Source organism: Zonotrichia leucophrys, chromosome 4 (genome assembly GCF_028769735.1).
Source record: "Zonotrichia leucophrys gambelii isolate GWCS_2022_RI chromosome 4, RI_Zleu_2.0, whole genome shotgun sequence".
Taxonomy (NCBI): Eukaryota; Metazoa; Chordata; class Aves; order Passeriformes; family Passerellidae; genus Zonotrichia; species Zonotrichia leucophrys.
The window spans coordinates 38,716,931-38,733,006 of NC_088173.1; the positions used below are offsets into that span (position 1 = coordinate 38,716,931).

The 16,076-nt window shown below is 42.6% G+C and overlaps 1 protein-coding gene and 1 long non-coding RNA gene across 10 annotated transcripts in view; one reads left to right on the top strand and one right to left on the bottom strand.

Moving 5' to 3' along the window:
• Positions 1-633: 633 nt before the first annotated feature.
• On the top strand, positions 634-3,731 carry LOC135447500 (uncharacterized). The gene is made up of 3 exons (XR_010440173.1): positions 634-827; positions 1,079-1,156; positions 3,492-3,731. It is a non-coding gene; the product is annotated as an uncharacterized LOC135447500 (long non-coding RNA).
• Positions 3,732-4,522: 791 nt separating this feature from the next.
• ZNF827 (zinc finger protein 827) overlaps positions 4,523-16,076 on the bottom strand; it is a 153,672-nt gene continuing 142,118 nt past the window's right edge. For 7 of the 9 annotated variants that reach the window (XM_064711224.1, XM_064711227.1, XM_064711225.1 and 4 more), the window contains 4 exons: positions 14,832-14,998; positions 11,684-11,875; positions 11,412-11,589; positions 4,523-8,621 (listed from right to left, as the gene is read on the bottom strand). In XM_064711224.1, the coding sequence (XP_064567294.1) occupies positions 7,814-8,621; positions 11,412-11,589; positions 11,684-11,875; positions 14,832-14,998 (1,345 nt within the window). In that variant the 3' untranslated portion in view covers positions 4,523-7,813. Of the gene's footprint in view, positions 8,622-8,894; positions 9,059-10,001; positions 10,147-11,411; positions 11,590-11,683; positions 11,876-14,831; positions 14,999-16,076 lie in introns of those variants that run through there. The other 2 variants (XR_010439895.1, XR_010439896.1) reach the window with 2 other exon arrangements.

Below are 16,076 nucleotides of genomic sequence, written 5' to 3' on the forward strand. Positions count from 1 at the left end.
TCAGTTATATTTTCCTGGTTGGAGTTGCTGGAGGACTGAATTTCCTGGCTCTGACTTTGAGAAATCTGTCACTTTGAGTAGGAATGAAACTTGACTGATGCAATCTTATCAAAGTATCACCATATAAATGGATCTTATTTATTTTTAATTGAAATGTCAACTGAAAAGATGCAGTGCATATATTTAAATCACACTGACATTATTTTTAGATATTTTCATTAAGTTCTGGGTATGCAGTCCCATTAAAAATAGGGAGCTAAGTATAAAAACATGAAGTCTTAATGCTTGCTTACTAAATATTCAAGTGCAAGTGGGCATTGCTCTGGTAACACCTGTGAATAGAGCTATTCTGGTAGATTTAAAAAGTGTCACTGCCATGAGTGACAGCACCAATGTATTCATAGTACCTCAGAACCCTGCTGATGGAAGGAGCTTTCCTGCAGCCATTTATCTTCACTTACATTCCCATCCCATTTTAAATCTTTTTCTCTGTTTCAGGAAAGAAAGCTCCAGTGATTTTTTATTGTTGAAACAAGCACTGCTTCTAACTCTGCTGGAATGCAGCTGCACACTGTGTACTGGAAGCCTGGATGCCAGGGAAGTGTTAATCCCTGCAGTCAAGGAATACCAGACATGGATACTTTAGTTTGTCTTCATTTGTTCAGCTGGTCCTTGCCCCAGGCGGGGCCTAGACCAGGCTCATGTGCTCATTTGTGGCAACTTGAGGCAGTGAGAGCAAACTGGGAGAAAATCCCTACTCCTGTTCATGGATGCAGCCCAGCACCTGTGGCTCCAAAGTCCTGCTCACCCATGTGTGAGCACCTCAGGTAGGGCTTTGACCCTCCCACCTGGCTTCCTGGTAAATCTCTTAAAAAGCAAATTCTTCAGCCTGGTGTGTGAATGAACATTCCAGGCTTAAATAGCAGGGAAAGGATCAAGAAAGTATTTGATGCTTTGTTGACCAGCCAGGAAGCAAGGCCTATTTTTGGGTTTGGTCACTTTAGGCTGTGCTGCAAGCATTGGCATGAAGGTCTAGGGGCTCAGGGAGAGAACATTTTTCTCTTCTTTATTTAAACAGGCACATTCCCAGAAGAGTAACAATCCAAAGTTTACACTTCCAGTGAAATGTTGTCTGAGAAGTGCTGGAAAAAGAAAGGTATGTGATAGAAAGTAGAGGTCTGAAAAGTAAAGTGGAGCAGAGCTAAATGCAAACAGAAGAGGAACTTATACTACAGAAACTTGAAGTTTTTTTTTTAAATTAACTATAGCCTAAACTGGAAAAAAATGGGGTGGGGTAAAGCTTTTTTTAGAGTTGTGCCATATGTTGATTTTAATCATGATTAAGGTGGCAGGAAATGAAACAATTACAAAGAAAACCAAAACAAAGCAAAGCCAAGCAGGGAAAGCCCTTCCCCATTTTAAATAGGGAAATTGGCTGCCACAGGCTGCAAAAATAGTGCCATGCTATCCCTTGATTCTCTGCTCTTCTCCTGTACAGTTGTTGGGATTTTTTGGGGTGATGCTTTCTTTTTCTCTTTTTCTTTTTCTTTTTCTTTTTCTTTTTCTTTTTCTTTTTCTTTTTCTTTTTCTTTTTCTTTCTTTTTCTTTCTCTTTTTCTTTTCTTTCTTTTTCTTTTTCTTTTTCTTTTTCTTTTTCTTTTTCTTTTTCTTTTTCTTTTTCTTTTTCTTTCTTTTTCTTTCTCTTTTTCTTTCTTTTTCTTTCTTTCTCTTTTTCTTTTTCTTTTTTCTTTCTTTCTTTTTCTTTCTTTTTCTTTTCTTTTTTTGACTTAATGAAACATTTCCAGTCAGTGTGTTCCCCTATCCCTGCTACTGCTCAGTTCCAGCCCTAAGTTTCCTTCCTTTCCCTTTCCCATATGTGTAAATCAAGCCAGGTTGGTCAAAGGCAGATGTTGTGGAAGCCCAACAGCTGCATTCCTTATGTAATGCCTGGCATCCACCTGGATGGCTTTCTAGGATATGTTCCCAAGAGCTCTGCAAGGAGCTCAGCAGCCAGGAAAAATCCCAGTATTTGGTCAAATGGAACCTGTGAATTAAGTCAAGGTGTGTCCCCGTCCCTTTTCCAAGGGCTGTGCTGGACACTGAGGCATTGGCTGCCCCACGGTCAAGGTTAGCTGTTGGTTCAGGGATTTTTTAATTGCATCCCAGGGAGTTTTTCAAAGTTGGGTGCAGGAGAAGATGCCTTTTCCCTTTGCAGCTCCTGGAGTGCTCTGCACTGGGGAGATGATGTTCCATTTGCTGCAGCTCCACAGAGCCCGTGGTGGCTGGCAGACTCCAGGCAGGAGTGATTTCCCTGGTGTTTTATTAGCTCCCAGAAAATATATAGCAGGGAAAAAGGCCACGCAGGCTCCAGCACAGTCTGCCTGAGCTCTGACCCCTCGGGCAAGAGGCTACATTCCTTTTACAGCCAGCACTTAACCTTGCTGCTAAGACTTGTCAACAAGGAGGCCAATTAGCAGCCGATAAGATGGTGGATGATATAATGCAGATGTCTGTCTGGTAGGAGCATAACTGATGTATTTTTAACACAACAAGGATCTTAAAACGTGGCTCTGCATAAATGATGCCATCCCCTCCACTGTAGAGAAGCCCTCTCAACAGTGGAGAGCTACAGAAAATTGCAGATTTGTTGTTTTAGTTTGGTTTGGCTTGTTTTCCCTTCCCACAAATTCTCTCTTAAAGCCTTGTTCTGCTAGGCTCATGATGACTATGGCATGTGTAGGATTGTAAGAAATAACTATGAAAAGATGGCAATTTTAAGCCATTTTTTAAAAACATAGATTAAAAATGTACATAGATTCAGAATGAAAACAAGGCACTTCTTGTTTTCCTGAAAGAGTCAGTACACAACTGGAGCTGTTTTCTGTAATCACACATGGATATTGGAATATTATCAGAAAATACAGACTAGGGGAATCTGAGCTCATTGATTAAAATCATGCAGGTCTACAAGGCTGTTCCAGCCCCTGCTGCAAAGGGCAGGGGCTCCTTATCCCATCTCAGCGTGTCCCACTGACACCCCTGTTTGGGTGAACACAGGGGTTTCCTGGCAGACTAAAACTGCAGGGGCTGATTGCAGGCAGGTTATGTTTTGGTTGAGACTGGCAGCCAGGATAATTCAGTGAGATAATTCAGGCCCCTCCCAGCTTATTTTAAGGAATTCTTCAGTCTGGTTTTAGTGGTTTAGAACTTATTTAAACAATTAAGCCACTTCTTCATAGAACCACAGAATGGTTTGCACTGGAAGGGACCTTAAAGCCACCCAGTCCCAACCCTCCTGCCATGGACAGGGACACCTTCTGCTGGACCAGATTGCTCAGAGTCCCCTCCAGGCTGGCCTGGAACATTTATAGGGATGGGGCATCCACAGCTGCTCTAGGCATGATTTGCATGATTGCCTTTTCATTGCTAGGATAACTATTTATGTCTAGTGCAAAAACTCCACAGAGTCTCACTGTATATTTTCCATTGCAGTGTGGGCAGGAAGAGAGGGAGACACCACATCTTCTTGAGGGACACCATGGCTTACCAACTTTGTGTCAGAGCTTTTCTTTCAGCTAAGGAGTCAGAAGAGGAGCAGTGAATTCCAACACCCAGCAACATGTACAAGGTACTGATAAAGGCCCTGAAAATCAGTATTCACACCTCAGGAGAGTAGAAATAACTGAAAGGAGTTTTTTCAGTTGAGTAGACATTAACACTGCCCTAAGTGCAGGAAACAGGCAATCCAGATATATTTAATGTTAACATTAATATATCTGAGGGTGATTCTTATCTAATGAACACCCAGATCATTTTCTTTCCTTGGTCAGTGTTTAAGTAGTTCTAACTTCCTTTTAGGATGTTGGGTATCTTTTCTTGTTCAGCGGAGTCAATTGTGTACCTTTGCTTCTTGGAAATTTGTCTGCTCTTAGGGTTTCCTTCTTTAGTGTGCTCTGTGCATTTTAATTGTTCCAATAATCTCTGCTAAAAAAACCCAGTTTTTCTAAAATGCTGATGAAATGAGTACACAATATTTTTATAATTAAAAAGAAATTATTTTCGTGACAATGTTTTATTGCACTGTGTTCTTTCATTCACTGCTTAGTTCATCTTCAAGGAAATTTCCTTGACATAATTTGGTTTACTTCCAAGCAAGAGCAAGTGCACCAAACTACTGCTTAAGGATCTGATTTGTTTGAAATGCTTGACTGAGCAGAGTGTGCAGAAGAGTAATTATCCCCCTTGCAGAACTGACCTGGAAGGTTGCTACAAGCACAGAGCCCACAGAGTGAAGAAGTCCTGGAGCTGTCCTCAGATTATTTGCTGTATTTTCTCATCAGGAGTGAGAGACAGAGCTTTCCTTTTCAATTTCAAAATTGAAGATTAATGTCATTGATAAGAAGAAAAAAAGTGAAGACATTATCTTCTTGTCTTGTAGGAGAATCCTTTACCCCTTCCTCCAAATCAACTCTAAATATATTTAAGGTGAAAAAAAAAAGAGAGAAAGGAAAACCAAAAGAAACCAGAATATAGCCAACCTTTTTAATTAGAGTATATTGTACTTCCAAACTGGATACACTAGAAATTGGCAATGCAACATAAGATGCAAAGAAATATACCAGTTACTGTCAAAATGACCCTGTACAGCCTTATAATGCAAAAAGCTTTATACAATACAAATTTTTATTAATGTACACAAACCTTGACAGAATGATATTTGAACATAATACAACAAGTAAAAAAAAAAAAAAAGAAGAAAGAAAAAAGTGCTGAGAACTTTAACTGAATTACTGAATGGAAAAACACGCCAGCTTTCATTAAAGAATGCATAGTGAAAACCAGTATGAAATTACCTTTATGGTGGGGGGAATTTCTCAGAACTGTTGGTCATTAATCAGTAGGGGGGACCTCTGGAGAACATTCCTGTCTTTAGTCTTGAACTGCAAACAAATTATTTTAATATGCAAGAGCTCTGATAAATAGGGTATTTTTTTTTTCTTAAAAAAATAAAAACCTCCTAACACACTTTTCCTTACAGAGAAAACTTCTATAACTTGCCAGAAAGGATGAATTTATCCTTTCCAAAGTGCTAAACAAATTTCCCAGGTACACTAAACATTGCCAGATCAGATACTGGTGCAGTGGAACGTGGTCAAAACACGTGGCGGTCGCATGCGGGCAGCTCGTTCTTGGAAGCTCCAGCCCCATTTAAACTGCCATTTGGATTAGGTACAGCGGCCTATAATTATAAAATTCCTCTTTCTTCTCCTTCCTGGACAGCTGTACCTTACCTGGAGTTGGTGTGAGAAACAAGCGTTTTGATTTGGGAGTGTTTGGTTTTCTGTGGTGTGGTCAGAGATGCGCGTGTGGAGCGTGTTTTACAGAACTGGTAGAGCTGCTGGATACAGATTGCAGATTTCATGCTGTCAAGATAGCAACTATTTTATGCTCTGAGTACTTCCCAAGACAGTATTTTGTATCTAGTCTGTGCTCCCAGGGAGGTGTGGTAGGAGCTCTGATGGAGTAAAGCATGGTGAGCAGGGCCCTGAGTTTGGTACGTTGTTTACAGAGGTTTACTCGCAGTTTGGAGCAGCTGGGTTCTCTGCACTGCATAGACAGACCTGCCAAGTGCTCATCAGAACCAGAACTGTCTGCTGGAATGTAAACAAATGGTGAGACTTCTCTGTCCTGTAAAAAAAAAATGCCAAAGGATAACCTGCTATGGTTTTGGATATTTCCCCCTTGTAACTAGCTTCCAGTATGGTAACAGGAGCGCGCAGATTAGGATGGGATGTCCTCCATATACAGGAAGAATTTGGTCATGACAGTGGAGAATGTTTGGCCATCTCAGTACAAAACAAATGTAGGAATCTTGCAAATAGGTTAAAGTGATGCAAGTTTTGCATCCAGAAAGTCTTTCTACACAAGCTTCATTTGAGAACTAATGAAGACTGAGTTACATTTCTACTTGTCCATATGGCCAAGAGCCCTTGTGGACAAGAAATGCCTTCCTGCACCGGGTCGTTGCTTTCCTGCTGGGGTGGTTGGATCCCCCCATCCCACAACAACCTGTAGAGGAAGTTTCTTCAGGACAGCACAGGGGTGGGCAGATAGCATGTGAAAGATGTGACTCAGGGCACCTCCTACAGTGGCTTGGCCAAGGGACAGGGAGGGGACTGTGGCAAAAGCTAGGTCAGACACTTCTAATAGCTGTAAAAGACAGCCAGATCCAAATCCAAGAGACACCATGGAAAACAGTAATTCAGTATGAAGGCATTCCTGTACATCACATGATCATTTTGAAAGGCTTCACATTTTATACTTCCAATTGTAAAACAGAGTGCTTTTAATCCCAGTCTTTCTTCCCACATATTAAGTTGTCTAAGGAACAGAAATCAATTAACGATCAGTTAGTTTCTCTTGCATTAAGATCGCTCTTGGCATTTTGAGATTAACAAAGGTTATACAACCAATCTGCATTTGCTTCTTCCTGCAATAAAGTGCTACATATAACATGTCATTTTAATGACCACAAGTAGGAGCATTAAATAAGTACAAAGTTAGCTTCCTAGCAGGACACACACTATCGGCCATCAACAGAAAGGAATAAAGTATTACTGATGACATGGAGGGGAGCGAGAGGACTGTCAAATTTGCAAGTACAATTGAAATACTGAGGGTATAAAAGAGAACTTTATGGTTCCAAAAGCATCTTTTTATAGCTTTATATTTCAAAGAAGTTACTGGTACCTTTTCAAATAAACAGTCTTATTAACTTCAGCCCACAATTTGTTTTTTTTCTTTTTTTTTTTTTTGCAAGTGAGAAACAAACTAGTGCAAGACTAAAGCACTGTGCAAAACTGCCTTTTTTTTTTTAGTCTGAGTATTTATACCCAGAATTTATCCATACCCTTTTTTAAATCCCCTTGTTGGATTTTTTTTTTCCACCATAGAATTCTAGTTATACAAGTTGTTCCTGCAAAGTAAAAGGTAACCACTGCATAATACAGTATATATATAATATTTATATGCCCTTTTAAAACAAAAGATGTATGCTGTGGCCCAGAGGCAGGTGTTTGACACACCTGTGTAAGAGCTGAGAGTTGGGCCTGCTGTGTGGGTGTGTAGGCTGCACACACTGCATGTGTGTGGACATACACACTCTTTTCATTGTCATGCTCTCATCCTGCAGTGCTGAAAGCAACTTTTTTCCTCACCAGTTCTACCCCAAATCCTCAAACTTTGACGACTGAATACAAGGCATCAAACAACTGAAGGAAGCTGCAACAGCACAGAAATAATACACCAGTTCTCCCCTGCCCCGCCCCAAACATTGCTCCTGAGCAGCTCCACGGTTCGGGGGGAGGCAGGGAGCGAGTGTGGAAAGGGGAAAAGAAGGATGATTGAAGAAGCCAATCCAAGGGATGTGCAAAAGCAATGTCATGGCACACTACAGGCAGCCTCTCTTCCACGCACCCGCACGCACACAAAGCCCAAAAATAAAATGCATCAATATGTCATCTTACAAGTGCTGATTGCCAATAAGGACACTCTTTTTTTTTTTTTTCAGCTTAACAAGACAAAATAGTTTCTTAGATAAAGAGTACTGGGAACATGCCTCTGAAGGTAGAAGTATGCAGTAGGTCACCTCTTGGAGATTTAATAAAGCAGCTTTCATGTCAATGCAATAAGTATACACACAGAGCCATTTGCTAAACCTTACTAATGATATAGTACAAGTGTTCGTTACCTTTGCAGCAATGTATAACCTGCTGGGTTCCTTGGGGGATTTTTGGTACAGAATGCAACTGCCCTCAGACAGTTTCTGCCCTTTCTGTTAGTCCAAGGTAGGCAAGGAAAGAGTGTTTAGGTGAAGAGGCACCTCCTGGCGCAGTCTGAGGTCTGGGTGGATGGAATGTGAGATCGTAGTGGTTTTTGGGGAAAAACATTGTTAAAGGGATAAGGTGGGCAAACTCTGAGTTCCAGTATTTATCAAAGCACAGGGAAGTGCCATTGATGGCCAAGGCTTTCACTGCCAGGTTTGGCTCTGCCCCGCTGCCATGTGCAGCCGACATCGCTACTGTTTGCAGAGCCTGGGAGGCAGACATGACTGAGAGGGGTGACAGAAGGTTCCTGGAGCCGATCGCTGGTAGGAGCGGACTGGCTTCCTTGGAGGTTGAATACTGGCCCTTCTTCTCCTCTTCAGAGCAGTCCCCGTTCTGGTGCTTCTTCACGTGGCGGCTGAAGACAAAAGGGTGGGTAGTCTTGAACAGGCACTCGTCACAGCTGAAGGTCTGGCGTGGAGCGTGCTTCAGTTTCTTGTGCAAGTTGAGATTGTCTTTGCGTTTGCAGCTGTAGCTGCACTGGTCACAGTGAAAAGGGCGCTCGCCGGTGTGGACACGCACGTGCTCGATCAGCTTGTTGGCCGTCTTGGACAGGTAGCCACACTGGTCACACTTGTAATGGTTGCCAAGGCGGTGCTCTCGGATGTGCATCTCCAGCTCCAGCTGGTTGGCTTTCACTGTCTGGCAGATCCGGCACTTGTACTCCATCTTGTAGTGAGTCTTCAGGTGGCACTCCATGGCTGCGGGGCGGTTCGTGGAGTAGATGCAGAACGGGCACCTGGCAACACAGCAAGCAAGGGCGGGGACAAAGAAAAGAGGAGTCACTCAGCTGGCAGACCTGCCTTCCTTCCTGCTTCAGCCCTGGCACTCAGCCCCTTTCTGACCTACTAAGGAGGAGAAAAAGGCACTCAGTTCTCCCTGTGAAGCCTCTTTCCGATATCTGGTTCACCTTGACATATCTCTACTTAAAGGAGGTTTGCCCATTTAATGGCATTCCTAGGAAAGCATTGATTCACTCTGAAGGAGCATCCCTTTAACCTTCTGGCTTACCTTGATGGGGTCTTCCCCCAAAGCAGGCCGGGGAGTGCAGGGTGGGTGACTGATGCACGGGTACTTTGTGTAACCATTCCTAGTGTTTGCACGGAGTCACTTGGGCCATTTTTTTCCATTAAGAAGTGGTTTAAAGTGAGTGTTTACAGATGAGTATGAAAACAGCTGTTTAAGTAAAGATGGAATAAACTTGTAATACCACACGTACAGCAAAAGCTTAGGATTTCCCTTTTATGTGACCATGAACAATAAGCTTGCTGGGTATCCTGCTAGGAGCAGCTGAAAGCCAGGCTGTTGGGATGATTTGTAGGGACTCCCATTTCTGGGAGATGAGCTAGCCATGCTGAAAGGGGTGTGTGCTTGGCAGTGTGTGCCTACAGCCGCCTCTGCCATGGTGGAAATTGCTCCTGTGTGGGAACAGGATGTGGCTTCTTACTCACAGCAGCAAGCGTCCGGCCTGGGGTGGACATGGCAAAGGGCCTCACCCCAGTTCCTGAGCCAGGAGAGGCCAAGAAGGGTAGAGGAGGGAATCATGGAAGTTTGGAAAGAAGCCTGAGCTGCATGCTGAACAAGCCTGGACACCCACCAAACCCCAAACAAACCCAAAACAGTTGCTTGGAGCAGCTGGGAGGAAGTTGGTGGGGACAGCTCCCTGCCAGGGGTCTCTGCTGTAGTGAACCAAGCACGCACCTTCCACATGGAGCTGGTGAGCTCAGAGAGCCAGGCTGGGTAAAAACTTACAGCTAAGGCAGCTGGCTCCTGTCTTCCAGCATCCCTAGCTGCCACACATCTGCATTCACTGTCTAGCAGGTCTGCTAATTGTGTTCTGGCATTTTGGATAATTTCTAAGCTGAGATTCTCTCTCTTTCCCTATGTGTGTTTTCCTTGCTACATCTGGTTGCACATACAGGTATAATAATGATCTACAAGTTAATCAGGAGATTTTTGAGGAAGGTGAGTAATAACAGGAGGACAAAGAGATACAAAAACACCTGGACTCATTTCCTGATGCACATCAAGTACTCTGATCCAGAGAGGGACCTGTCACTGAGGCTTCTAATGTGATTATCTCTTTCACCAGAGGACTTGGCTGTCAATGCACACATACCTCTCCTGGGCTGGGTGCTCTCTGGATCAGAATCTCAGATTTTGACCTGGAGCTGGAAGAATCATGTTTTTTTTCTCTTCCCCCACAGCAAACAGGAGACAGAAAAATACAATTTACTTAGATCTCTTCAGGCTCTTCTGGATGCCTTAAAAAAAAATAAATCAGAGCTTTTTCTTAGATGCAGCTTTCAAGGTACCTAATTATTACTCGAACTGGGCAGGAATATAGACTGAGAAACCCATTCTGTTGGGAAGACTTGAGTCATATTATGGTCATGGTTTTTCCTTGGTAAATAGAACAGATTTTACGCAGCTTAAACCAAATGTGCATTAGACAACTGGTCTGTATTCCAAGGCAGACATCCCGTCGTTCTGACACAGTGCTTGTTTCTCAATCTGGTCTTCTTTCCACATTCAGTCATCTCATCTCAAGTGACCACAGATCCCAGTCTGTGGAACTATTGAGCTGCAGACCAGAGGCTGCCTGGCAAACAGGACCAGTTTTCCAAAGCTGCACGCGGTAACGTTGGACACGGTGTGCTCCTCATGTCCCAGCCACAGCACACGGACACCAGCCTGAGCAGCAGGAGCTGGGAGCCCTGTGCTGAACCCCAGCTGGGCTCCCAGTGCTTCCAGCCTTTTTTCCTGCAGCAGCTGGACCAGACAGAGGCCAGGGATGTGCCTCTTCCATAACATCACACTGCCTGCCCAGAGACAAGCGTTTAGCCCCAGCAGCCCCTCCTTCCCTCACGGCTCAGACTTTGACATAAGGGCACACTCATTCTCTAGAAACACTGCTCTGCACCAAAACACCCTAAAGATACCACCACAGCCAAAACCAAAGGGCTTTTCTCTTAAAATACTCTATTACTTGTTACATGTTAATTTATACAATAGTGATTGTTGTGGGGCATGCAAACAAAGCAGGAAGCATCCAAGTTATTCATTCTTGGAGAGAAAAATGAATTTGGATTTGAGTATACAAAGGCTATAACCTTTAAGGTTGTAACTTCATACCTAGAGGCTGTACAGGATTTGGTTTCTTTGAGCCAGGTGCAGAATAGAGCCTGTGCTGGGAGCTTCTTTTTGCTCTGATGCCTTGGAAAAAACTCTTATTTTGCCAAAAGCTCTTTGCAGTACTGCCTCATTCTCTGCAGGACCATCACATACTGTCACCTCTTTGACTTGAATGGGGAAAGAGCACAGTTTGTTAGAGCTCCTCTGCTGCTAGGTTACCAATCTGCTGTAATGATGCAAGCCTGAAGGACAGGCCTGGGGTCATCTAAACACAAGGAAGCCCCAAATCTGGATTATTAGTTAACCAACCCCTTTCTGACTGACTTCTTTTGTCCTATCCCCACAGTATTAAAGTGCTTAACACAGTAAAAGTTTGTGTACTTGCTTTCCTTACTTGAGCCCACCGGTGGGGACAGTGTGGCATTTCTTGTGCTCCAGTAATTGCTCAGGTGTCTTCATGAACTTGTGGCACACGTCACACTCGAACATCCGTGTGATCAGGTGGATTTGCAGGTGACGCTCAAACATGTTTTTTGTTTTGCAGACAAAGTTACAGAAAACACATTCAAAGCCTGAAAAATAGAACAGCAGAACTTAGTCCTTACCCTGTGGCCAGATTGACTGCATGGAGAGTGGGAGTTTGTATTTGTTAAACAAATTTTTTACCTTTCTCTGACTTCTCTTCAGTGTTCACTGAGGTCTGACTACCAGGCACTACAGAAATGACCAGTAGGTTGTTTGACCCCTTGGATTTTGGGGCTATATCTGCATCTTCTTTGCTGTTGGCAGAGTCACTCAGCGCTGACAGCGAAGATGAAGATGGACTGTTAGACTCACTGGGTGTCTTCCTCTCTTCAGCTGAAAAACAAAAAACAATAACTAGTTCAGCAGATTAGATGGAGTCTCTACAATTCTGTTTTAAACTTCAGGAAGTACTTATATTCAGAGTTAATTCAAAACAAGTCTGAAATTAATTGAGCTGATTAAAAAAATCATTTTTGGGCCTCTTTCCTTTTTATTAGTGTTTAACCACAGTACATCTCTCAGGTTATCCTGCAACTGAGTGCTTCTGTGATGGTAGAGGGAAGGGATCATACAATTCTACCTCATTACTGGACTGAAAAGAATCCCAAGAAAACACTGTGATTACTCTGAGTTCAAAAGCTTGTCACTCAGAAAGGGAACAGAATTTCTGTGGGTTTGAGAGGCAGAAACCAAAAGTACTTACTGGTCCAAGCTAAACCTCCCCCACCTTTCCATTTATGTGGGTCCAGTGAGTAAATTTGGGATGAAGGGCAAACAAGAATAATCTCCCTCACTGTACTGAAGAGCATCCTCAGTAATCATTGCAGAGGTAACAGTGTCGTCTCAAGATTTATATGTTTTTATTAGAATCTCCTTCAAAGATAATTGAAAAGCATGTTATTTCACTGGACCTAGAGATAGAGCTTCTTTATGGAAGAAAGAAAGAAAGCATCAGAACTTCCTTATGTGTGCAATAAATGTATGAAGTCCAAATCCCAAGTCCTATCACACACTAGAACTGAATAAGAGAGAGAGTTCCCATATGAGAACTGCCATGAGCCAATGAGGGAAGGATGGGCAAATTATTCCCTCCCACCCATGTCCTGGTGGGAGGGAATTATTTGCCCATCCATGAGAGCTGTGTTAAGAGGAGACTTCACTAAAACTTAAATTCTCCATGTGATACAATCCCCTGATCAAGGCCTCTGCAAACAGCAGCACCTGTGTACTTAACTTTAAACTGAGTGGCACCTTTAAGATAAAAACATAGGAATGCACTAATGAAATCTGATGACCTGAGCTGCCAAAAGGGAGGATGACTGGATATCATACAGAAAGATTCACTGACCTTGGGGACAAGAGTAATACAAATGGAATGAAATTTAATAGCACAGAGAACAAGGTTATGACCTGAAAGGCCAGTAACAAGAATTTTTGCTACAAATGAGAAGTGCTTAGGTTGGAAACAGTCAAGGAAAACAAAAGCAGAACTGGAGCAGAACAAGGGATGAATATGAGCAATCAGTGTTGGGGAGCCTTCAAGGAAGGTAAATGTGATCACAGAATGTTATTGTGTCACCTATTCCCAGTAGCTGCTGCTGGTTTGTACTGCCACCACTGCTTATTTCATTTCAGCATGTACAGCTGTGATTGCATATGTCCAGAACAGGGGTTCCAACAAAAACACGTGCAGTGAGGGATTGGTACAGCAGGAAAACTGTGTTCCATATAGGAAAAGGCTCAGTGTACATTTAGAGGGCAGAGTGTTGTTCTCCAGAAATGTACTAAGGGAATAAATACTGTGGAAGGAGGGATGAAAGGTAGAGGGACAAAAAGGAGGACCCTGTTTCAGATTGAGGGCAGTTCTGGACAAGAACAATGTATGTGTACTCTGATTATCACTATTACACACACTGGAAATTTTGAAAAGGTCCCTAATCTTTAATGCAAGAAGCTGCCTGTCTCTCAAAATAGTTCATTTAAAACAATGCTACTTCTTTGAAGGCATATGCCATATCCTCACAAACAGCCCCTTTATGACCTGGCAACATCACAGGATAAGGAACTGGAGTCAAGTGACCCAGAAAATCCATTCTATTTTTTACTCTGTATTTGCCATATGTGTGAACATTTGGCTGAATCACCAGCTGAGGGGCTCACTTGGGCAGGGTGAAGGAAGAACAAGGCGGTTTTGCCTATCATCAAAAAACAAGTGGCAGTTTCAATCTTTTAGCCACAATAGGAAAATACAGCAGAGCACAGCTCACTTTTGAGCTCTGAGGCTTTTCACATAGCTATGGGTGGTGCTTCTCATTTGCCTTGAACTCCTCTTTATGAAGTGAAGTAGTGCTGAGAGCTATGCTGGCATAAAATCCCTTGAGAGCTTTCCAGTAGTTCATATTTCTGTGGTTCCATTTAACTTATGTATCTGTGAACACAACCAATTGTATTCCTCTCTCCCCTCTTCTTCACCCCTCCTGTTTTCCCAATTTTATTCCTGGTAGGACAAGAAAAGCAATTTAGTGATGGAAAAGTTGTGCTGGATGCAATCAAGTTCCGTATTGTAAATACAACTGTGAGTAGTTCGTGGCAGCAAAAATGCTTCTGCCTGGTCTTATAAAAGAAATTAATTAAGAAGATTCCAATTTTCTTCTCCTTAAATTATGCCAGACTTCATTAGCTGGACTAAGCATATGGAGCTTGTTTGAAAACTGCTATTGCTCTTATCCTTGGCTATTAAGTGAGCAGGACCAGAGAGCGAGCACAACTAGTTCTGCTACTCAATATAAAGTACATTTATGGTATTGCTGAATCACAGTGTCAACTAAACATCAGCATCATATTCCAAACTGATGGACTGGGGGGGGGGCAAACACAGAGAGGAGCAAAGCTCAACAAAATGTTTATTTCAGACTTAGAACCAGGTATGCACAATTAGCCCTCAAAGTCACCTTATCATCGCTGAAGTCAAAGCAGGATTTTGATGAAATAGTAAACCAGAAAAACAAATGAAATATTTGACTGACTCCAGCAGGAGAGGGGATTTGGGGGATAAGGGGAATAGGAAGAAGGGCTAAGTAGTCCTTCATTTATTTCACTAAGCTTGAAAATTGATTTGTACTACCAGATTATTTGCCTGGCTGGAGTCCAATTCACTTCAACTTTGAGAGATCAGGCCTTAATTAGCAAGCATTTCAGTGAAAGCAGAGTGCTAATGGGAGGTGTGAAGGTTGCACCTAAAAAGCAAGGAAGAGAGAGATCACTGCAGCTGGGAGAGAGGGATCATCACCTGTGTGCTTGCTGTTGACATGAGCCTTCATATCTGCCTCTTCCATAGTGACAAAATCGCATGCTGTGCAGCAAATGGAGAACATCCACTGCTCCTTATCCACGTGGAGGGACATATGACTGACAAACTGGACATTCATCTCTGTCTCAAACCCACACACATGGCAGCTGCAGGCAGAAGAGAGTTCAAGAGTAAAAGAAACATTAAAAACCAAATCACAAACAGAAGCCTATTGCCTTTCCCCAAATTTGTAAGAGGAAACTCACACCACCGTTTTCTGCTCTTCCTCGCTGCTCAGTGTTCACTGCAACACTCTTTTGTCTGCTGAACTGCCTTTGAACTGATGGCCATGCCAATGTGATTAAGGGCAGGCACAATGCAACAATCCTGTACATGCTATAATGATGCTAAATAATCATAAAGTTAATTAAAAACTACAGATTCCAGATGCTGTGCATCACCTAACCGATTCCTTTGGGCAATAAGAGGCACTGCAGCTTTGCCAAGATGTTTAGTACAGCTGATACACTGACAAACAGAGAGCTTGCTGCACACTCCAGGAGTGATTTTCAAGCCCTGGAATGGTTCCCATGCCAAACTGGGATCTTGTGCAAAACTGCCTGGCAGTTTCAGTGCAAGCAAGTAAAAATGGGTTCAAACATTTCTTATGCTTGACTGGAAAACAGCAGTCTTCAGCTATGCAAATAATTAGCAGGGATACAGATTTTGCAGCCAGCACATAAACAGGGTGATACTGAGAGGCTGTGCAAAGGACCCTTTAATTTAACTTTCTTTGCAGAGTCCTCCTCTAGCTTTGATTAGGCCATTAACATTTAAAACAAGCCAGAAAGATTGGAAAAGGCATATACTCCAGGGCACTATTTTGCTTTCCCAAGGGGAAGCACTAGATAATCTAATCCAGCAGGTTTCATTTATTTCTTACTTCTATGATTTTGTAATTAAATCTGCTCTTGGCACTTTGACTAAAAGTAAGAGTGATTTGGTAATCTGCTTGGCCACTAGAGTGCACATCACAGTTTGCAGAGTGCACAACAGTGCATATAATAAGAAGAATGTCTAAATATCCATTTTATCTGGGCAGTTCCTTTCAATTTTTCAGGCAAATTCTCCTGAAGGTTTTCTTTCTTTCACCATGTTGGTCACAGAATGTATATACCTCTAGCAAACAGAGGAAATGTGTAGATTGATAAACAATTCTTGATAACACTTTAAAGCTATTTGATT